The sequence below is a fragment of the Impatiens glandulifera genome, chromosome 5 (genome assembly GCF_907164915.1).
Source record: "Impatiens glandulifera chromosome 5, dImpGla2.1, whole genome shotgun sequence".
Classification (NCBI taxonomy): domain Eukaryota; kingdom Viridiplantae; phylum Streptophyta; class Magnoliopsida; order Ericales; family Balsaminaceae; genus Impatiens; species Impatiens glandulifera.
The window spans coordinates 49,597,113-49,620,476 of NC_061866.1; the positions used below are offsets into that span (position 1 = coordinate 49,597,113).

General features: G+C 33.3%; 4 protein-coding genes across 4 annotated transcripts in view; 2 read left to right on the forward strand and 2 right to left on the reverse strand.

Moving 5' to 3' along the window:
• The window catches only part of LOC124937942 (translation initiation factor eIF-2B subunit delta-like), a 3,012-nt gene extending 1,213 nt beyond the window's left edge, over window positions 1-1,799 (forward strand). Inside the window, exons 3-7 of the mRNA XM_047478280.1 lie at window positions 1-177; window positions 275-1,019; window positions 1,082-1,178; window positions 1,255-1,309; window positions 1,401-1,799. The exon at window positions 1-177 is cut by the window's left edge and continues 158 nt beyond it. Coding sequence (XP_047334236.1) covers window positions 1-177; window positions 275-1,019; window positions 1,082-1,178; window positions 1,255-1,309; window positions 1,401-1,463 — 1,137 coding nt within the window. The 3' untranslated portion in view covers window positions 1,464-1,799. The remainder of the gene's footprint in view (window positions 178-274; window positions 1,020-1,081; window positions 1,179-1,254; window positions 1,310-1,400) is intronic.
• A 622-nt stretch (window positions 1,800-2,421) lies between these two features.
• LOC124937948 lies at window positions 2,422-5,498 on the reverse strand. Its single transcript, XM_047478286.1, has 9 exons — window positions 5,228-5,498; window positions 4,700-4,808; window positions 4,507-4,610; window positions 4,209-4,334; window positions 3,997-4,117; window positions 3,832-3,916; window positions 2,961-3,074; window positions 2,828-2,867; window positions 2,422-2,740 (listed from the first exon to the last, which is right to left on the reverse strand). Exons 1-9 carry the CDS (start codon window positions 5,399-5,401, stop codon window positions 2,588-2,590), a joined length of 1,026 nt encoding a protein of 341 aa, XP_047334242.1. The 5' UTR covers window positions 5,402-5,498; the 3' UTR covers window positions 2,422-2,587.
• Window positions 5,499-6,245: 747 nt separating this feature from the next.
• On the reverse strand, window positions 6,246-8,903 carry LOC124937941 (proline-rich receptor-like protein kinase PERK8). The gene is made up of 7 exons (XM_047478279.1): window positions 7,644-8,903; window positions 7,481-7,567; window positions 7,321-7,391; window positions 7,171-7,247; window positions 6,888-7,035; window positions 6,651-6,812; window positions 6,246-6,573 (listed from the first exon to the last, which is right to left on the reverse strand). Exons 1-7 carry the CDS (start codon window positions 8,881-8,883, stop codon window positions 6,382-6,384), a joined length of 1,977 nt encoding a protein of 658 aa, XP_047334235.1. The 5' UTR covers window positions 8,884-8,903; the 3' UTR covers window positions 6,246-6,381.
• Window positions 8,904-20,739: 11,836 nt separating this feature from the next.
• LOC124939603 (proline dehydrogenase 2, mitochondrial-like) lies at window positions 20,740-22,380 on the forward strand. The gene is made up of 3 exons (XM_047480064.1): window positions 20,740-21,313; window positions 21,395-22,046; window positions 22,127-22,380. The coding sequence occupies exons 1-3, from the start codon at window positions 20,756-20,758 to the stop codon at window positions 22,378-22,380; spliced, it is 1,464 nt and encodes a 487-aa protein (XP_047336020.1). The 5' UTR covers window positions 20,740-20,755.
• Window positions 22,381-23,364: the final 984 nt, after the last annotated feature.

The following is a 23,364-nucleotide window of genomic DNA, read 5'->3' on the forward strand; positions in this document are numbered from 1 at the left end:
TTTGATGATAAGAGCAGAGTGGAGAAGGCCAAAAAACGGGCAGTTGTTAAACAAACCGAGGCCAGGAATATAGTTGAACTTTTCAGACACTTACCCCAGTATCAACATGGAACTCAACTCCCTCATCTCCAGTCAAAGCTTTTCCAACATGATCCAGTTCATCCTGCTGTTTATAAGGTCCTTCCTCCAGCCAGTAGTAATAAATACACACATGTAACGATATAATTATTGATAATTGAGATTAGATTATCCAGTTTGTTTGATTTGTTATCAGGTTGGTCTTAGGTATCTGTCTGGAGATATTTCTGGAGGCAATGCACGTTGCATATCAATGCTTCAAGCATTTCAAGATGCAATAAGAGACTACACAACACCACCAGAGAAATCTCTAATTAGAGATTTAACTGCAAAAATCAATTCTTATGTTTCATTCTTAATTGAGTGCAGGCCCCTATCCATCACCATGGGGAATGCAATAAGATTTCTCAAGACTCTTATAGCAAAGCTACCCATAACATTGACTGAATCCGAATCAAAGACATCTCTTCTCTCTGACATTGATAGGTTCATTAGTGAGAAGATAATACTAGCAGATAAAGTGATAGTCAGGCACGCTGTAACAAAAATTAGGGAAGGTGATGTACTTCTCACGTATGGCTCATCCTCAGCTGTTGAAATGCTTTTTGTGTATGCCCACGAGCTGGGCAAGCAGTTTCGTGTTGTAATTGTGGATGCAAGGCCAAAGCTAGAAGGGAGGCTATTGCTCCGTAGGTTGTTGGAGAAGGGTCTTAACTGTACTTATACAAATATAAATGCTGTTTCTTATATCATGCATGAAGTTACTCGAGTATTTCTTGGAGCTTCGTCGGTTTTATCAAACGGAACAGTTTATTCAAGAGTTGGGACAGCATGTGTGGCCATGGTAGCTCATGAATCTCGTGTTCCTGTCATAGTGTGTTGTGAAGCGTATAAATTTCATGAGAGGGTGCAACTTGATTCAATCTGCTCAAATGAACTTGGTAATTATTTCTTCTTCTTGTCTGTCTTTAGCAGTTTTTTCATTTATAAATAAACTCTGCAGGTGATCCTGATGTCATTGCAAAGATTCATGGAAGAGAGGATATTAATTATTTGGATAATTGGGCAGCCAGTGAGAACCTACAGCTTCTTAATCTGACGTAAGAATTCAGATAAGAAAACTTATGCTTGTAGATCTTAAGATTAGCATCTTATTTCATGTTTTGATTGTGACAGTTATGACGCGACTCCTGCAGATTACGTGTCAATGATAATCACAGATTACGGAATGGTAGGTCTTGTAATAGCTGAAGTACACATTGCTTACATTGAATTGGTTGTTTAGTCGTTGTTGGGTATTTATGTTATGTTATGTTATGTAGGTTCCACCCACGAGTGTACCAGTTATTGTCGGAGAATACGGGAGTGAACACCTCTGGATATAAAAGATCAGATAACAGCTAATGCAAAGGCAGTTTTCCAATTTCATGTTCATCTTGAAGGCTGATGGTGATGGCACTGGGACCGGTTGTCTGTCTCACATTATTCTTACTTAACAGTTTTTACTTTTTACATGTTAAAACAAATGCTGTTAGATTTATTGTCCGTCATTTTATAGTTTTACCTTACTAGCGAAGAGTGCGATTTTGAACGCCTCTCCGGGCAGTTTTGGATTTTTTCCAAAAATTGTGACCATTCATTCCCTATTATTGCCTGTTTTGGCAGAAACTTCTTTGGAATTCTTTGTTCCCTGTTAAGAAAATCATGATTGTCTTCTTCAATATTTTTCATTTTGAAAATTTGCATCAAATAATCTTTGTTTCCTGAACTTATAGTGGGTGGGTTTGTTTATGAAGTATTATTTTTATTATTAAAACTAGTGATAATAGTTAGGACTTAGGTCAATCTTGAGAAATTGAAGACCTCCCGTCTCTTTCGACAAGCGGTGTATTTTTAACAGAAGCCCAAGCCAAGATCCTTAGGAAGCGAGACTCAGAAGAAATACTAAGCTTCCGCCTTGACAGGGTGGTGCTCTGACTGATTGAGCTCACTTAACTGGATCAGAAATGTCGCAATCATTTTCCCTAGAGTATTTAAAATGATAGAATTTCTTAAATCTATGCTCAATTGACTAACTTTTAATTTCATTTGTTTAAGTGCATATAAGTTAACAGAGATAAGTAATAATACTTAAATTTTGAAGTTCATCAAGCAAAACAGGAAGTGGATTTAAGCTTCTAATACCAAAAACAATACATATATCCAACTTAAAATGGTCGATAATGACCAATCTTCAACTCTTAATAAATAAGAAAGGAGCATATGAAATAAGTCAACAAAAATTCTGAAGTTCAGATAAAAAATATAAGGCAATTATTATAATGATGAGCAACATTGACGAGGTGACGAGAAATGAGGTTTCTCCATATGCTAAGACAAATTATTGCTTGTTCAAGGAAAAAAACAGTTATGAACTAAGATAAAATAATTATTCTAAAGCATAAAACCGTAAAAAGCATTGCATCCATCAGTAGTGGTGATTGGCATTGGCATTCTTCTTCTTGATTCTTTACCTAAACCACCATTTCTGAACAGCAGAAAGAGGAGAGTTCAAGAATGGGGCATAACGCTGAATCAGTGGATTTACACTCCTCCCTATCTTTGCCCACACACTTTGATGGTAACCAGCTGTCACTGGAGCCTGATACATGAGCTTCAACAGCTGCCAAACCAGAAAGTAAAGTAAACCATTCATTAGATATCTCAGCACTTTTCAAAAAACTTAACAAGATAATAAGGGAGAACAAACCTGCCAGTACATAAAGGTCTGTATTATGTTGCGTTGCCACCTGCACGTATTCGTATGAATATATAAACACTTGTGTAAGAAAAATATAATAATTAATAAAAAGAAAAGAAATAAACATTTCGGGATTACTCACGAGAGCAAAGAAATTATCAGAAGAAATCCAAGTCCTATCTCAGCATGTGAAGCTAAAATGCTAAGAGTAGTCGTGTTAGATTCTACCCATACACATGGCTCTTCCAAGTACTTCCTGCAAAAAGGACAAGAAAAGTTCAAATACAGAAACAAAAGAGAATCATTTTATCTTTACTGTTCAAATGTACCCAAAAAGAAGATTGATATTCTGCAGCTCCAATAACATCTAATGCTTGTTTTATAGTTGAGTAATAAGAAGATTTTAAGCAGAGTTAAGTTTGATTGCAGCATCTCTCATTAACAATGCAGTAAGCACAGTTAATGTTAGTGTAAGTTACAAATTAAGATGCTACCATTGTTTTAATAACTATTCTATTTAGTTATTGTTACACTTATACTAGAAGAAGACTTCACAAATGGCCTCATTAACATCAATTGGACAAAATCCAGGAAACCATTGCAATCATTTTAAGGGTTTAGAGATTAGAAACTTGTTTTAGTGAGAAGGTGTGTTCCCTGACTATAAGGGAAAGGCCCTATACCTTCTCTCTTTCTTCTTTTGTTGATTATCAAGATATTATCTGTAACTTTGGTGGCTTATTGGTAGTAAACTAGTAATCATTTTTACAACTGACGCAATCATTGTGATTAAAAAGAAAGAAACTTGTTTGCCTGTAACTCGTGAGAAATGAACAACAATCAAATACTAAAATGCACCTGACATGTCAGCATGTCTCTAAGGATTCATAAAGGTGAGCTTCTTTGTGTGTTAGTGTTGAGGAGAAAGGGAGAAAAAGTGGGAAGGAAGGAACTAGTAGAAAGCAACATTCAGCGTTTCTAATTAACAAGGGAAACACTGACTGATATTATACCTGTACAACGAAGAGCGGTTGAAATTTCTTCTAAGAAACTTAGCAACATGCTCAAGAGATCGACATATGATGGGAATCAAGGCAACTGAAATGACAGAAGATAAATAAAAAGCTCAGAAAAAATTTAAGAGTAGGAGAGGTTTCAATGTGGAGGCTAGTACTCACATTTGAGGCAAAGATGAGAAGTCACAAAAGTGAGACAATAAATGGAATAAATAAAATCCTTGGAGGCAACCACAGATTGGAACCATACTTGAACAGCCTGTAAATTCCACGCCCTGGGTTTCTACAAGAAATAGATTATCAATCAAGAACAATAATAAAAAACAAAAAACATGTTCAAAGATATGCATTACAAAACTTGGAAAGAACAATACCCCATATAAAGTGTACAAGGAGTAGATTGAAGAGCATGCTGTGCCCATGAAAGAGAGCCTGTAAGCCCGATTTGAAATTGATAGAGGCACAACCGGAACTGTCGCCAGAACAGCAACAATGAAAACCTGCAAGATGGATGATTGATTTTAACTCTAGTCTGTGGTAAATAAAGAGCATGTCTGTACATTTCTTATTTCTTGATTGAACCATGTACAGAGCTTCTAAAGAGTGACTTAAGACACCTAATCGGAATAGAAATCTTATGAACAAAGAAACGCATAAACATGAAGTTATTACCCAAGCATTGACAGAAAATTGAATAGTTTGTCCATCCCAGCGTAATGAAGATGGATTTGGAACTTGGGTTGTTGATGACGGATCTGAAGCTCTAGTAGTTGATCCTACATATGATTAACAAGTCTTCAGCTTTACTATTTACATCAACAACAAATTAGGCTTTATTCACAGAAAAATAGAAATCAAAACTTACCTGAGCTGCGTGACCTTACACCTTCATTTGAGTTTGAAGCGGGTTGTGTTGACCTAGTTGACTGTGAGGTAGTGTTTGTGGCCATTGGTTCCACAACAAGATCAGAGTCCTGATCGTCCATAAACATGTATCAGACAAAAGCTAATAATGAATAGAACAAATTAGCAATCAAATGTTCCAAGTCCTTTGTAAAACTAGTTCAGATAAAACACATAGTTCATACTGAAGAAATAGTCAGATTCTTAATACCCGAAACCCTATTGCAATAAAAATGGAGACTTGACGACTCCCAGTCTCAGATTCATTACTGAAATAAGCATACTAGGGTTTATCTGAAAGTTTCTGAAAGACTCCTAACTAGGTTTCGCAGTAGTCAATTAAGAACTGGTCAATTACAATCAATCAATCGAGAAAGAACCCGATCAACAAGATCAAATTGTAGGAAATTATACAGTTTCAGAAAGAAGAACGAGACGCATAAGGTGAAACAAATGAAATCTACGTAATAAACAGGGGAAAAGAACATACGATGAAACGCTGGTAAAATTTGCGCTTGAAATGATCGATAACATCGGGACGAGAAGCCATGTGAGGAGGGATAAGAATGTTGGACCAGTAATCCGCCCATCTCGAGTCTTTCTCGTAATCGTAAGCCGACGCAGCGATTCTCTTCAACTTCTGTGGATCCTGTTCTTCACCCATCTCTCTACTGTAAATTAGGGTTTATGGGATACGATTACAGATTTTTGCAGGAGGATGAAGAAGGAGGAGATTCTCTCTACTCTGTTGTTTCTTGGAAAGAGGGTTTTGATGGCATCGTAGTCTAAGACGTTCGAGAATCAAAACTACTTTACTGAGTCAACTCGTCATCTAAAACGAGTCCAAACGCCGTCTTGACTTTTTTTTTTATTAACTTCAATTAAATGGTGTAATTATTTTAACCTAGTTACATTTTAGAATGTAATTATTTGAAAATTGATGATAATAAATTTATACAGGTTAAAATTGTACGGATTTTTAATATGTAAATTTACTAAATATTTTCTATATTAACATATTTAAAAATTGTGTTTATAAAAAAAACTTGTTTATTTTGTAAGTTGTAACTAGTGAGTAAGTGGTTCTTTATAAAATAAAGTTCACCTAATTAATTCCCATTACAATGGGAAAATCATGATTGTGGGTAGATATTTAATATATATTATATAAATTAAATGAAGATTTTGTAACTAAAAAAAATTATCCATAATCAACTTAATTTTTTTTTTTAAGTGTGAATCACTTGTTGCTTATTTTGGTTTAAGATAATTTAATAATTTATTAAATTATTTAAATAATTTTAATCATTAAATTATGAAAAATTGAGTTATTTAATTAAAATATATAAATGATATTAATATATATTATTTAAATTTTTGCCATGATTAAACATTCTTTGCTATATATATCAGTGGAGGTTATGATTGAGAATTGTATTTTTTTTACTCTTTTTTGGTAGAGCAGCTCACCAAGAACATGGGATCAGACAACACTTGTTGTTTATATATTAAATACAATATTTTTTAAATACCATTACAAAAAATCAGAATAAGCACCCAAAAACTAAATAAAACATCAATCAATATTCCCTTTTGCCAAAAAAATAAATAAACATCTACAAACTCTGAATTTTTTGGTTTTTCCTAGTTCCTCCAACCGCTATGGGAACGGCTTCGATAATCCGAACTATAGTCCTGGCTACCAAATGCCATCCTTTGGAACATTCTTATTTGTGCCGATTGTTCTCTCGAATCAAATACTCCACTTTGTCCGAGTTTTATTCCATTGTTTAAATCTTCCGCTGCATCTCCCATACCATCAAGGGCCCTCACGATCTGTAACATATATACAAATTTTACTATAGAGTTAGCCCGAACCCGACTTGATCATATATAACAATAATAATTTGTACCTGGCTCATTTTTGGTCTCCTTGGTGCGGAATGACGTATACAAGCTGCGGCTGCTTCAATCATACGGAACATTTCGCTCGCGACGTAGTTCTTCTCGAGCTTTGGATCCACTAGTTCATCGAATTTTTCTGTCTCAATTGCTTCGGCAAGCAATGGCCTAGCCTGCAAAGTAAAAAAATAACAAAATATGGTCATTTTGTTTATGAATTATGCATGGATGGTGCATCTTATTCTTACCCACTCTACAAGACTCTCGTCCCCAAGTGGTTGTGATCCATCGACTGGCTTGCGCCCGGTTATGAGCTCCAAAAGGACAACCCCGAAGGAGAAAAGATCGGATTTTTCTGTCAATTTTCCGGTTGAAGCATACTCCGGTGCTAAATATCTGAATAACAATATTATATAAGGCCTTAATTGGTTTTTTCTTAAATTCTCAATATAATCAAACATAATTTCATTTATTCTATAATCAATTAAATCACTCAATTCATTAACTAAAACAATCAAGACTTTTCAATACCCGAATGTTCCCATGACACGAGTGCTGATATGGGTATGGGTATCGTTTGCAAGCTTGGCGAGCCCAAAATCTGCAACCTGTTTATCAGATGAAGTTTTTAGAAGTCATTGCTGCTATAATTTATTTGAAAAAGGAAGAAAGTTGATTGACCTTGGCTTCAAAATCACTGTCTAAGAGAATGTTTGAAGTCTTTATATCTCTATGAATGATTCTTGGATGACCTGTTGTTTAGATCAATGGATAAACAAATGATCAAACCAATGCTTTTTCCCCATTTGATTTGATTTGATGAGAATATATAAACTCTTACAATCTTCATGAAGATAAGCTAAACCCTTTGCCGAACCAGTTGCCACTTTCACTCGTGTACCCCATTCCATGGATGGCCTACCTTTACCTTTGACAATCCAAAACCAATCGAATGAATTACAAACATTAAAAAGAACATAAAGATAATTAAGAAATCGTGTTACCATGTAAATGAAAATAAAGGGTATCATTTGCAACATATTCATAAACAAGAAGCCTGTGTTGTTCAGATATGCAATAACCAACCAAAGAAACCAAATGACGATGATGAACACGGCTGATAATGTCAACCTCTGCTCTGAATTCTCTTTCACCTTGTCCACCATCTTTCTTTAGCTGTTTGACTGCAATTTCTCTCCCGTCTGGAAGAACTCCTTTGTAAACGCAACCGAATCCACCTTCTCCTAGAATGTTCTCTGTTTTATATCCTTCTGTGGCCTCTGTAAGTTCTTCGTAAGTGAACCATGTTTTTGAAGATGGGTCTGGTGAGTACATATAATTGTTTGCGGAAACAGTTCCAGAAAGTTGAGATGAATGTGGAGCAGAATTTGGTGCAGAGTTATACTGATTCCTTAAGAACATTGAATCTGAATGTTGTGAAGAATTAAATGGAGATGGCATCATATATCTATCATGATTACTCTTCTTCCTTTTCTTTGAGAACCATACAGCTATTACGATAAGACTAAGAGCAAGAAATCCAGCAATGCTGCCGATGGCCACCGCATTTCCGTTATGTCCGCTGTCTCTAGCGATTGCAGTAGGTGGAGAATTAGTTGTATTTGTTCTTGTAGTTGGTCTGATAATTGGAGTATTGGGTGACGAACTTGTTCTATTAGTTGATGAATTAGTCGCCGGAGGAACGGTGGGAGAAATGATGACCGGCGGAGGGGAAGGAGAAGGAGGAGGAGGAGGAAGAATTGAGGGTGGCGATGGAATTGGAGGAGTAGCTGAAGGAGGTGGCGGAGTTGAATTTTCTGGAGGAGTTGCAGGCGGTGCCGGCGGCGGTGATAGTGTCGCCGGCGGTGGTGACGGTGGCGCAGTCGGCGGTGCAGTCGGCGGCGCCGGTGGTGGTGATTTTTTGGGAGGCGGGGGAGAGGGTACGGTAGTGGGTGGTGGAGGGGAGTTATTGGCTGGAGGTGAAGGTGGCGGGGAAGATGACGGTGGCGGCGGTGATGGGATTGGGGGAGGAGATAAAACAGGAGATGGCGGTGGGGAAGCAGTGGCCGGTGGTGGGGAAGCGGTGGCCGGCGGTGGAGAGGATTGAGGAGGTGGGGTTGCCGGAGATGTTGAATTTGCCGGTGGCGGCGGCGATGACAATTGCGGCGGCGGAGGGGAACGATTGGATGAAGTTGGAGGAGTTGTAGTGGAATTACTAGGAGGTGGTGGTGATGATGAAGACATTTCTAAAAATGAAAAAATAATTCACCACAAAATTATAATGTTGTTAGAAAGATATAAATATATACAAATAAATCATCATCAAAATGATAATGCCCACAAAATTAAGATCATTGTTAAAAGCTTATTATTGAACTTGAAATGCAGCAATAATCATCATCAATGGCAGATCAATATTGGGGGATCTGATAATGAAGAATGAGATTATTTTCAAATAATCTTGAGTTTGTGAAAAACTTGGCAAAGTAGGAATCGTGCAGCAACGTGGGAGCTGTAACCTGCACGTTAGAGAGGAGATAATTATTGATTAAATAAAATTAATAAATAGACAAATTGAAATAAAGCTTAATGAAGGAAGATGAGACAAGAGAGAAAGTGCTCCACTTTGAGCAATTTTGTTGACAAATATTTCAATAATTTTTTTTAGTGATAGAACAAGTCAAAGATGTTCTGGACCGCGTTTGCAATCATGTTTTAATAGCTAAACTAATTCATTAATTATTGTTTATTAGTATTATAAGTAAGATGTTTAATTGTCCTTTTATTGTCTTTAAATATCACTATTTAATTTTGTTTTTAAGTGCACCATAGAATTAAAATTTGGTAATAATTTTAAAAAAATCATTTACATGTATTATCTTTAAAAGTTATTCTAGATTTAGATGTACATATTATAAAAAAAATTGAAATATTTAACATTTTTATAATTTTGTTTTAAATAAATTATATATTTTGAATATAAACTAATCATGAAACTTAGTGGATTGAGAATGTTGATGCTAGATGTGTTAACTATTATGTTTTAAATATTTGAGAATGTGTATTATGTAATAAAAAAATCAAAGTTGATTTGATAGTTAAATATTGTGAAATTGAATCTAATTTTGTCATTTGTATAATTGTGCTCATAGAGTCATTAACAATGATAAAGATATAACAATAAATAAATTAGCTTGACAATTTTTTTTATCTATATTAAAAAAATAATACCAATGGATATATTTTGTTTTATCATAGTGTTGATAACTAATATTAGATATTATTTAATAAAATTTAAAATTAAAATCTGAATAATTAATACTAAATTTTAAGTACTAAAATTGGAGTATTAATTTAGACCTAATAGAAGAGTGGTTCAAATGTAACCTATTATATCAAAAATTTATGAATTTAATTTGAAGTAAAATGTCTAGGTTAAGAGAGGGAATTTATTGTAAGAGATTGTGTTAATTTTTTAAATTAAAAAAAAATTAGTAACTTCATCAATTAAAAAAACATACTAATCTTATAATATTCAAACAAATTGATCGCAGAAATTTTAACAATTTCAAACCATTGTTATATGAGAATATTATACGAGGTTCGATGTGAAAATTCGATAAATTCAATCAGAGATTTTATTACCTTTTTGAAAGATTTTCGCACACGTTAATTTTGTATGTTTTTCTTCACAATTGTAATGATTTTGTCGTCGTGTTTAAACGTATGTTCATTTCATAATATAATTCCAAAAACATATATTTAATGAATCATTTATTATTTTTCAAGCTATATTGACATAATAGTTGATGTCAAGAAAGCTGGCCAAAGTGGAATTTTTTTATCTATAAGGAATTCCCCAAAGATATCCATAATCTAAAAAAAAAACATTATCGATGTTAATTCTTTTTTATTTTCATACTCATTCTATTCTTGCTAGCTAGTAATTTGATTCAATACATGCATATATAGCTAAGTCAAACACAAAGTTTACTTTTTAAATGGGTCTATTTATCACAATTATTTTTTCTATCTATCATTTCTTATGTTTGTAAAATTTATAATGATCAAAAAATTTAAAACTAGGTATGAATAATCTATAAAATAATTTGAATTATGATATATAAAATAATTGTACATCATCATTCATGTATATTTGTAACTTACAAAAATGAGTGTATATGTATATATTTATGTAATATAAGTTTCTCCTTTTAAGTTACTTATCTAGTTTAAGAGATGTGTTAATTTATAAATTTTATTTTATTGTTTATTAGTGGAGATCATGACAATATTTGAAATAATCAGGATATTTAAGTAAAAATGACCGTACAAATATATTTATATACTATACTAAATTGTTGATTATTCATATATTCTTATTAATTTAAATTTGTATGTAAATACAAATAAATATATATGAGTAATTGGCTGAATGAATAAGAACACTGGTCAACTCAATTACTTATATATATCATACTTAAATTAAGTCTTTATAGTGAATAAGTATTATACTAGAATTTACATGATTGAGAAAATTAAGAAATTAAGAACTATATTTACTTTCCTTTTTTATTTAATACGTGATTTTTCATTAAGACTGGAATTATAGAAACAATGGATATTTTTATCATTTTCATCATTTTATTAGAGTTGGAACTCTACTTTGATATGTCACATTCGTAAAATTTTAAGAACTATTGATATAAAGAACTTTAGGCCTATCAGTCTCGTTTCGTTTTTCTATATGATTGTCGCAAAATGTTTGGCCAATAGGTTACAGAGGGTGTTAGAGACGGTCATATCTAACAATCAGATGACATTCATCAAATGTCAACAAATCTATGATGTCGTATTAATAGTCAATGAGTGCATTGACTCAGCTAATTCAAAAGGTGAAAATGTGCATGTTGTAATCTTCGAGTTAATGTTAATATGTTTACCCATATGTCCAACATTAACTAGTTGATTTTCTAGTATATTAATAAGAATAAAATGAAATAAATTTAGAAAATGATAGACAATTAAAAAAAAAATTGTTTTCATTTTATCTATATATTTATAAATTAAAAAATTATATTTATAAGTTTATTGTAATTTTCTATAATATATTCTTGTTTTAGAAATAACTTTTATTTTTATAAAACACTTGATAATTAAAATTTAGGTCAGTTTCTTTACCCTTTTAAAAACATGGAGATATAATAAATAAGTACTAACTTTGTTAATTTAAAATAAAAAAGTATATTTTCAATAAATGTATTTTTTAAAATATTAAAAAAATATATATTTATAATATACATAACAATATTTAATGGTATATTTAATGTTTGATTGCTTAACAGATTTTATTTGAGATTATAGGAAAATGTAGAATATAATTTTCTAAAATTCAAATTTATTTATCAATTTTAATTTTCTCTTTTTTAAACACAAAATAAACTTTTCAACTATTTAATATATTGACTCATAAAATTGATCACTAATATTAAAATTCAAATCATTAAAATTGAGACACTATAATTAATAAATAATTAAGTATTATGATACATATATAAAATTAAGAAAATATATTAATCAATATATAATTAAAAAATCAGATTAATCAATTATTATATTGTTTATTTTCTTCTATGGAAACAAAGCTCTAATAATTGTTAGGCGGGTCGAGGCCCAATAATATTATATTTAACCTAACGCTTATCACCGAAAGTCTCTTTTTATAACATTATTTAAAAATTCGGAGTTCGCGCATTGTGTATGCGTGAGGTTTGTCATTGTCAATTTCTTCCTTTGTGTCTATATTTTTATTTTGTTTTCAAAATGATATACCAACCACTCTAATTTATTTGTTTTTTTTTTCAGACAATAGTTGATTTATTTTTGAGAAGATGTTAACACAACATCACGCCATCGTGATATTAATTTCAAAAAAAAATGCTTTGATAAGTATAAATTGAATTCAAACTCTTTCGGTTTGTCTTTCTTGCTTGAATTCAAATCAAAGAAGAAAAATAGTGTTGTCTACATTGTTTCTCTCAGATACGATCGGAAGTCGACTCTTATCCGTGAATACCGGTTTTATACATTCCTTTTTTTTTTCGTGTTCAAGCTTGAGTAAAGCAAGGCTCGAGAGACCTCATACATTCTGTAACGAAGTCTTGGCGACCGGAGGACTGGAGCCAGATCCAACAAATCTCTCTTTCCCTTTGGTACCTTTCCCGTCTCGTCTCGTCTCTCGTATCCTCTTGTAGCTTCCACATCTGAGCACTTTCAAATATTAGACTGTAGGCCTATATATAGACACCTCAACGAACTCATGGACAATCTTTCAAATACACATGTTGATGTTGACCCCTTTTTCTTTTCTTTTTGTTGATTCCTCTTAATGAAATTTGCCATGTTGGCTTGGTCGATACTCAAAATGGTAAATAACTTCAAGCCTTGTTCACGCAAGCCCTTTCACTTTCACGTCAACTGTGTTTTCTCAGAAAAATGAAAGTTGTTACGATCGTTGTACTTGACCCCGAATTCGTTAGACGTGGAGATGGGGTGATTTATTGTACGATGACATACAACATAGGTCTCAATAAAGCCAAACAAATTGTCGAATTCCTAACCATGAAGGAGGTTTGGATAGGACACAACAAATAAATGCATTTACTAAAATACAAGGATTAGATGAATATGCCCACTTCATTGGTCAGGACTAATAGAAACTTACTCTAAATTAGATGTTTTCAAGACATATCTCACTGCCATACTTTTGGGGTTCCATGCTGGAAGGTTTTCTGGAGTATTCCGGTTTAACCTGTGATACCATGACATTAAAACAATTAAATGCAGTCCAGAATAACGTATTAACTGAATAACGTATTAACTGTATTATGGTGTATTAAGGGGATGTAGAATATTAACAGCTCTCCTTTGGGACAGGGTGTATTAAGGGAAGGTAGAATATTCACAGCTCTCCTTTGGGACAGAGAAAGAGATGACAGTTGTGATGCATTGCCTGAGGACGTGGAGGCACTACTTGCGTTTGGTCTAGATTTGTGATCAAGATTGGTGGCCACAAGCGATGTTTTCTTACCAACATGCCTTCCTTTTATACTCCGATCTATAATTACCAACTAAGGAATTTTCCAGAATTGCTACATCAATTGCTCCGCCAGAGCACTCAAATACCACCACGAAAACTATCAAATGAGCCCCACTCTATGTGAATTAGGGTATCCAATCGCCATGATTTCCTTGTCAGCGTTACGTTAGAAGGAGTTTCGGCGGATAAATAGAGTATACCACCTTACTTATTATTTCTTCTACTAGGGAGAAATTAAATGGAAGAACCCAAAGATATGTGCAAAACTCTCATTTTGGTTAGTCAAGGAAAATGACTCGTAGTAAAAGTAAGATAGACTTTGACTAGACATGCTCGAATTTTTTTAATTTTTTTCTTTCGATCCGGGAAAGTTCTCACTTCTGAACTTCATAAACTCTGAGTTAAAGCTCCTCGATTTTATTAAATTATAAAAAATTACTTTGATGGAGATTTGTAGCATCATTCAAGTAAATACAAATTGAGATAGTAGGAACATAAGCTTGTAATATAGCTACACCTAATTTCAGACCTGTGACTCTAATAAGGGCATTCTACATGAAAAACATAATCTTTTGAAACTCTAAGAACCATTTCACTGGTAGAGGAACAAAACCTTATGCCACATCTATCTTGAATAACATAATCCCTTACTCAATAATGGATTCACCTAGCGTGAGGCTGACAACAATGACACCGACCACTAAAGCCTTCTATTTTCAGGTTTAACTTTTTTGTTTTCCAACTAACCGTTCACTCCGCGGTATACCCGAAAAAAAGCCCTTCTAAATTACACATCTTTTTTGCATCCGAATCCTTCACTTCATGTCTTCTCTTTAGTCGGTTACTTGCTTGCCACTGCCAATTGGCTCTGTCATTTGGTCAAGCTATTTGAAGAAGAAAGCCTAATTACTTTGTTTTCCAATTCGAAAAACTACTATGGCCCTAATTCTTTCTTAAAGAAACCAGTTCTTTCTTGCTCCCAGTTTTCCTTTTCATCTTTGTCCTATATAAGCATTTAAGTTGACTGGGGCACTTGTCGAGCGAGCTTGATCCTAACTTGGACAAAGTTGTTTTTGCTAATTTTAGTTGCTTATCCGTTGTTATCGGACCTAAGGGGAGCTTTTGGAGGAAGGAAGGCAACTGCCATTATTTTTGTACGACACGTTGGGCTGATAGCACCAGGCCCTACTTTCTCATCCAGCGGTGGAGAATTATTTGTAGGTAGAAAGAGGAAAATATTGTATCTATTTCACTTTCTTTGCTATATTGCTTAATGTAATTAAGCTCGACCAGATGGTTCAGGTCGATGAAATTGAGATTAATTGAGCACCCTTTTGTTGGGCAACAAAATAGCATTAAAGTACCCTTTCTATGGAGAAGTCCGGCTTCGAAGCCATTCTCCAGAATTCAGCCTTTCTTGATTAGTTAGCTTTTTGGCAACTACCTTATCTCCATTTAACCATCCCTTCAAAGAGGATTCCCTTAATACTCTAGAGCTTTCACCCTGGGTAAGGAGTGTGATACTAAAAAGGGCTAAAAAGAATAAGAACTAGAGTGCAAAGCGAGAAGGATTGACTTGGTTGGTTCACTGACAGTCTCGCTCGCGTATCACCCTCTGACGGATCGGCCGAGAACCTCCTCAAGCATTTTGCTCCAAACGGCCTTAGCAGCGCACCCCTAACCCGCTTCCCTCAACTACCTTCATAGAAAAAGAGGGATATCGAAGAATGGAAATAAAATTCAAGAGAAGTGGTCAAGGTTGGAAGGAAGAAGAAGGTTTTTCAGCCAAAACATGTTTTTTTAGCTAACGAAGGAAAGCAACTGTCTTTACTAAACTATACGATCACCAACAATTTCAAACAACTTTCATTCTTTTTCATCTTACACCAACAATTTAAAACAAAATAACAATATTATAATTTATAAATTCAAATTTCATTAACCAAAAATAAAATTACAAGAAATTAAGAAAAAAAAATGTCAAATACAATAATAAAACAAAATACAACCACTCTAAAAACCATTTCCTCTCATCCCCAATCATCTCTGCAACAAAATTCTGATATGAAAACTTGGTACGAAAATAAGGAGAATCAAAATCAACAAATATAAATAAACAATTTACCTTAATTTGTATTCTTCTACATTCTCAAACAACATTACTTAATAAATTAGCTCGAAGTTCTTCTACCTCCTTGGACATTTTTAAATAGTACTTCTCAGTCTCTTCAACAACTTCTTCACTCTTCATATATAACTTTTTACAATGTTTATATTTACTCCTGTTTAAAAAGTAAATTATTTTTTATTATTATTAGCACATATGACATATCTAATTAAATAATGAAATATTTATTCATACCTTATATCAGTATTTTCCTCAAAAAGTTTTGGCAATACAGGTTGAAGTATTTCATATTTCAAACGGAGAGATTCTGTTTCAGACTTCTGAAACTCCAAGTCAACAATGCAAGATTGAAGTTTCATTTCTAGTTTTGATATTTGTTCCACAATTTTCACAATGTTCACTGTGAGGAGCTCTTTTTCGGCCTTGATTGCGAATCTTTCAGAATCTTGTAGCTGCACTTCAAGATTCTTAGCCGAGACCATTTGCTTCAAATTCTCATGGATTTCATGAAGCTCCTTCTTTTCTGTCTCAATCTTATGTAACTCCGCCTTACGGGAAGCAAGCTCCTCCGCGATTGTAATCCCACGACTCCGTTTTCGATTAGAACGCACCATTGTTTCTACTTTTATTTCACACCAACTAATCTGAGAGTCATGTATGAATCAATTAGCAAAGAAATTTTATCAAACTAAGGATTGTTAAAAAAAACTTATCGAATATTAACAGAGGAACTTCGAAGAAAGATTACCAGATCTCAAGCTAGAGAATACAACCACAGAACAAATGCAAAGTAAAATGATAGATGTCTTGTTCTTTATTTAAATAGTTGAAATGATCTCATTTAATTGATTACATATTATTAAAGTTGGTAATAAATTACTATTTCAATCTGTAAATGTGATACAGACAATCTAGATGAGATTACATTTGGTTATCTAGCCGTTACAATCCGTTACCTAACGTCCATTTAATTAAGAAATCGTTTAAGCACGATGATAAAATATTACACAAAGTTATGTACAAATTGAATACAATATTATAATAACTATTTGACTAGAAGATTTTCAAGAAGCACAATAATATCTTCAAATGAATCCACATGTTTTTCAGATCTAATCTACGACATCATCATGATAATGACATTGTTTGACGGTTTACTTTCATTGTTAAAAGTTCTCCGATTTCTTTTCAACCAGATAGTCCACCAGAAAATTATAGGGATAAAGACTCATCTTCTAAGTCTCGCATTTTTAGTTGTCTTAATCCATGCCTCCCAATAGCCACTAACAGTTTCTGGCATAACTCATTGTATTCCAGTCAAATTCTACAAAAAGACTACATATACTTGCAACAACGTGACAATGTAAAAGTATATGAGAAGCTGTCTCAACATTTTTGTAACACATACTACAACGACTCACAATAAATATACATTTTTTTCATATATCTATCGTAAGTGAGAATTCCGTCATGAATAACAATTCAACCCAAAAAAAATTTTAGTAGGCATCTTAGACTTTCATAAATTTTCCCAACAAAGATTAATCGGACTAACTTTATTGAACAAAGTGTAATGTCTAGGGGTGAGCATAATTTGGGTTTACCCAAACCCAAAATATTAATTTGGGTTGGGTTGGGTTAGGTTGGGTTGAGTATGGGTTGAGTTTAATTTGGGTTGGGTTAGGGTTACCCATATTATATAAATTTAATTTAATTATCTATTATTAATCCAATATAAACTAATCATCTTCCAACTTCAAGTCGAACACGTTTTTGACATGTTTAACATGTTTAACACATTTTGGCACGTTTAACATGTTTTTGATATGTTAACACGTTTTCACACTCATAACACATTTTTCACACGTTTAACATGTTTTCACATTTTTGACACATTTAACACATTTTCACACGTTTAACACGTATTTGACTTGTTTAACGTGTTTTTTACATTTTGTCATGTTTAACATGTTTATGACATGTTTAATACGTTTAACACGTTTTTGACAAGTTTAACACGTTTTTTACATTTTAGCACGTTTAATATGTTTTTGACAAGTTTAACACGGTTTTCACGTTTTTGGCACGTTTAATATATTTTTAATATTTTAACACTTTTACACGCTTTTTATATATTTAACACGTTTTTTATATGTTTAACACGTTTTTCACACATCAAACACGTTTTACACACGTTTAACATGTTTTTCACGTTTTTGGCATGTTTAACACGTTTTTGATATGTTTAATACGTTTTTCACATTTTACACGTTTTTCACAAGTTTAACACGTTTTTCACATTTTTGGTACGTTTAACACATTTTTGACATGTTGAACACGTTTTTGATTCATTTAACATATTTTTAGCACATTTAACACATTTTTGTATGTTTAACACGTTTTCACGTTTTGGGCACTTTTAACACGTTTGTAACATTTTAACACATTTTTGCACATTTAACATATTCTTGACATGTTTAACAAGTTTTTTACACATTAACACATTTTGACAAGTTTTAACACGTTTTTGGCACATTTAACACATTTTTGACATGTTTAACACGTTTCTTTTACGTTTTTGGCATGTTTAACACGTTTTTCACATTTTGGCATGTTAAATGTGTGAAAAATGTATTAAACGTGTCAAAATGTGAGAAACATGTTAAACGTGTTAAAAATGTGTTAAATGTGTCAAAACGTGTCAAAACGTGTTAAACGTATTAAACATGTCAAAAACATATTAAACGTGTTAAACATGTCAAAAACATGTTAAACATGTCAAAATGTGCCAAAAACGTGAAAAACATGTTAAACAAGTCAAAAACGTGTTAAACGTGCCAAAAACGTGAAAATGTGTGAAAACGTGTTAAACATGTTAAACATGTTAAAAATGTGGTAAATGTATCAAAAACGTGAAGACCGTGACAAATATGTTAAACGTGTCAAAAACGTAAAAAAACGTGTCAAAATGTGTTAAATGTGTCATAATCGTGAAAAATGTATCAAATGTATCAAAAACGTGTTAAACATGCTAAAAACATGAAAAACGTGTTCAACGTGTCAAAAACCTATTAAACGTGTCAAAAATGTGAGAAACGTATTAAATTGTCAAAAACGTGTTAAACGTGACAAAAATATGAAAAACATGGAAAACGTGTTAAAAATGTCAAAAATGTGTTAAACGGATAAAAATGTGTTAAATGAGTCAAATACATGTTAAATGAAAAAAAAATTGGGTTACCCAACCCATATTAGTAAATAATATGGGTTGGGTAAATTTCATTTGGGTTGAATATGAGTTGGGTAATACGTGTTGGGTTTATCCGTTTGCTCACCCCTACTAATGTCCCACATGAAAGTTATTTAGATCACATAACCGCATAGAATCCCGAGCAGGTTTAACCCCTGATTTCTATCCATTAACAAAAGTCTATCATTGGACATGTTTTATTCACGGTTCAATCTTCTTTTATACCTGATACGGTTACCAAAACCACTAGACTGAATGTCAAACATATCTCTACCAATGCATCGGGGAGAACCTTTGTCAAACATTTACCACCATACCAAGTGTCATCCCAAAAAGTAATCAAACTTTCATCACTCATAATAAAAATTGAATGCTCCCGATAAATCTTGCACATGGAATAAATACCACCACAAATATTGCATCACACGGGTCTATAACAATTCTTGGTGAACCAACTAGACTTATCCTTACCATATTTACATTTAATCAATTTGGCTCAAATACTCTCTTGCTCAGATGCAAATCTACTACATCATTTGGATAATAAGGCTTTATTAAAATAAATAAGATCGCGAATTCCCAGTCTCCTCTGTTCTTTTATTAATTTAACCTTATCACAACTCACTCACTAAATGAAAAAAAATGAGAAATCAGACGATCGATCCTCATAAAAATTTATATATTATTCTCTCCATCTTCACGGCCACACTTTGGGAGAATAAATAGAAATTTTATATAAGTTGGTATTGAAAAAAGAGCGCTCTTGATAAGGAATAAACAACCTCCCTTAGAAATCATCTTAATATTATTAATTATTTATTTTTTAAAAATATGTATATTAAAAATGATAAAAATCGTTTGACCACAACGACAAAAACATTATATGAATAGAAAATAAAAAAATATATAAAACAAAAAATATAAAACGTTACTCAATAGGATATCGAGCTTATAAGTACTCGATAAAAACAATTAATTCAAGAAGAATAGTATTAATTATTGTGTTTGGTATTTCATATTTGGTAACACAATTTATTCAAACTACACATTCTTGCATTTTCTTAATTTATTACTAAATCACTCATATTAATAATAATCATGACAAGGAATATAACTCTAAAATCATTTGTCCCAAATGGGTATTAATTTGCTGTCAAAAATATTACATTTTCCCTCAAATATAGAAAATTTACAAATACAAAACAAACAAAAAAGGGTAATTAAATTAGAATATATAGAACCAAACAAGGGGCAATGAATGATCTGGCATGAGTCAGAGATGACGCATCATCCTATTCCTAACCAGTAAGGTAAGATCGTTTGATCCTTTCTTAAGGTAAGGTAGTAAAAAAGTAAAAATAAAAAAATGTCTAAAAAATTAATGGTCGTGATTGATTTACCCCGTTCAAGTTACAACGCCGTAGGAATGGTACGAAATGAGAATCTTTTGCAGTAAAAAAAAAGAGAGAAAAGAAAAGAAAATCCCTCCAAAAGGCATCTATTTAGGTCTGCCATTTTCATTCCGAATTTGAAGCTTTTCATTTGCAAAAAAAACTCTGAGGCAGGCAGAGGGAAGGAGGAAAACAGAGCAATCTTTCAGGAGGTGACGACGACGACGAAAGAAGAAAAAAATAAGTTGATGGCAAACCGTCTTCCCTCCACAAAGCTCCTTCAAAGCCTCTGTCGTTTCACCAGACCCCTAAACTCCGTCGCCCCTGAGTCAATCGCCGCCGCAACCGCCGTTCCTCCTCTTAACTTCGACGATAATAAAACAGAACCCATTTTCACCACCTTCAGATCGCCAACCGATTCAATTCTTAATCTCCACGACGTTCGTGCTCTTTTTTCAACCGTATCAACGCCTAAGTTTGTTAGATCGGCGTTAAACCTTCATGCATCTGCGATCGGTCCTATGGTTGATTTAGGTACGTGGGTTATGAACTCCAAACTATTGAAAGTTCCTATTTTACGTGAGGCTACGTTGGCTGTAATAAGACACACAGTTTTCCAACACTTTTGCGCCGGTGAGACCCCTGATGAGGCTGGTCAGACTGCTTCTAAACTTTGGGAGGCTACCGGAATCAGAGGTATGCTCGTTTATGGGTTAGAACATGCTTCGGATAACGATTGGTGTGATCGAAATTTACAGGGTTTTTTACAAACCGTCGAATCCGCAAGATCCCTTCCTCAATCTTCGGTAACCCTTCTTTCTTTCTTTCTTTCTTTCTTTCTTTCTTTCATTCCCCAGTTCTTTTCAAGACTTGATTTTTTTGGTCAGGTGAGCTTTGTAGTGGTGAAGATCACGGCGATATGTCCGATGGATTTGCTCCGGAGAGTGAGCGATCATCTGAGATGGCAACATAGAGATCAAACAGTACACCTTCCATGGAAACGCGATACGCTCCCCATATTTTCAAACGCGAGTCCTTTATATCACACCTTAAAATCCCCACCGCCGCTAACGGCGGAGGAAGAACAGAATCTTGAATTAGCATATCAAAGACTCCATAAACTTTACCTATTATGCTGCGAAGCTAACGTCCCGTTAATGGTCGATGCAGAGGATACAATCGTTCAACCTGCCATAGATTACTTAACATACAGTTGTGCAATCAGCAGTCATGGACAAATAGACGATCCGATTCTGTTTAATACGATTCAAACGTATCTTAAGGATGCTAGGGAAAGGTTGTTTCTTGCTCAGAACGCCGGCGATAAGATGGGTGTACCGATGGGATTTAAGCTAGTTAGAGGCGCTTATATGTCAAGCGAAGGTCAATTAGCTTCCCATTTGGGATCTGAATCTCCAATTCATAACTCGATAGAGGAAACCCATGCATGCTTCGATGACTGCACTTCCTTCATGCTCGAGAAGATCGCCGGCGGCGGCCGTGGGGCTGTCGTTCTCGCAAGCCATAATCTTGTATCAGGTAAAAGGGTTTTAAAAAGATCATGACTTTCTTCATCATCTGATTCATTTATAATATGAAAAGTGAAAACCCTTTAACAGGGATGAAAGCAGCGAGCAAAGCAACGGAATTGGGTATTGAAAGAGAAGACAAAAGGCTTCAATTTGCTCAGCTTTATGGGATGGCGGATGCACTTTCTTTCAGTCTGAGAAACGCAGGTTTCCACGTCAGCAAATACATGCCATTTGGCCCCGTGGAGCTTGTTATGCCGTACCTTCTCAGACGTGCAGAGGAGAACAAAGGGGTTCTCGCCACGTCATCCCTTGACCGACAGCTCGTCAGGTGGGTACCATAAACCCTAAATTTAAGTTTTAATTATAGTATATTATATTTTCAAATAATTTTTTAATGATGATTTGGCAGGAAAGAATTGAAGAGAAGGCTTACAAGTATTGTCATGTGAGACAGCTCAGCTGCTGACTCATCTAAAGTGACAATTGCACATAACAAACAAAATAAAATTATTAAGCAAGAGGGCTAGTTGTAAATATTTTTAAGTATGATGTTATGAAATTTTTACTTCTTAGCTGAATGAAATTGTTCATACCATTCATGTATTTGCATCTCAATCAAGTAGTGGATTTTTTCAATTTATACTTAGTTACGCTTCTCGTTTTCTTTTAACTTTTAATCTTTTATTACGTGTAAATTTAGGAAATTGTGCAAATAACATCGGTATATTTGCACTCTCGTTCTGAAAATTGCTATTCAAATCGTATAATTATCACACTAAAACGTATACATTATCAAAATTACAATAAATAACTCAATAAAACACAACATGAATATTACTCAAATATATTAAAAAAATAGGGAGAGGAAGAAAGAGAGAAAGTTATAAAGAATTCCAATTGCATTTAATTTCTTTAAACTTGGGTTTTAATAAATAATTATGAAAAAAATACTTAACATATTTAAAAAAGTTAATTGCTCATATATCTAAATATGCCACTTTTTTTAAAAAAAAAAAATTGATAAATGATATAACTATATCATTAATTATACAAGTATATACGTCTAAACGAGATTAATCTATATTCTTATTATAAAAAAATAAATATAAAATAAGCCTATAATTATAGATCAAATAATTTGTTAGTTAACTAATTTGAATTTCAATAAAATAATTTTTTTTTTATTAAACTTGATCGTCATGATTGACATCAAACAATATTTATTCGCACAACAAAAATGATTATAAAGCTTCACATTATTCATTTTGTTATCGCTCATAAATTTATTTTAAAATAACAAGTTAATACAATTAACAAAATGAAGT

Bases quoted from the DNA above. Each gene is read 5' to 3' on its own strand.
- LOC124937948 (XM_047478286.1), bottom strand. From the start codon at position 5,401: ATGGGTGAAGAACAGGATCCACAGAAGTTGAAGAGAATCGCTGCGTCG. The intron at 4,118-4,208 runs GTATTGTTCTTT...TATTTCTTGTAG, and splicing joins CCTTGTACACTTTATATGGG to AAACCCAGGGCGTGGAATTT. The intron at 2,741-2,827 runs GTTTGTTCTCCC...CTGGTTTGGCAG, and splicing joins AGACCTTTATGTACTGGCAG to CTGTTGAAGCTCATGTATCA.
- LOC124937941 (XM_047478279.1), bottom strand. From the start codon at position 8,883: ATGTCTTCATCATCACCACCACCTCCTAGTAATTCCACTACAACTCCT. The intron at 7,036-7,170 runs GTATTGAAAAGT...ATTGTTATTCAG, and splicing joins CGTGTCATGGGAACATTCGG to ATATTTAGCACCGGAGTATG. The intron at 6,813-6,887 runs GTAAGAATAAGA...TTTACTTTGCAG, and splicing joins ACGAGAGTCTTGTAGAGTGG to GCTAGGCCATTGCTTGCCGA.
- LOC124939603 (XM_047480064.1), top strand. From the start codon at position 20,756: ATGGCAAACCGTCTTCCCTCCACAAAGCTCCTTCAAAGCCTCTGTCGT. The intron at 21,314-21,394 runs GTAACCCTTCTT...TTTTTTGGTCAG, and splicing joins GATCCCTTCCTCAATCTTCG to GTGAGCTTTGTAGTGGTGAA. The intron at 22,047-22,126 runs GTAAAAGGGTTT...ACCCTTTAACAG, and splicing joins AAGCCATAATCTTGTATCAG to GGATGAAAGCAGCGAGCAAA.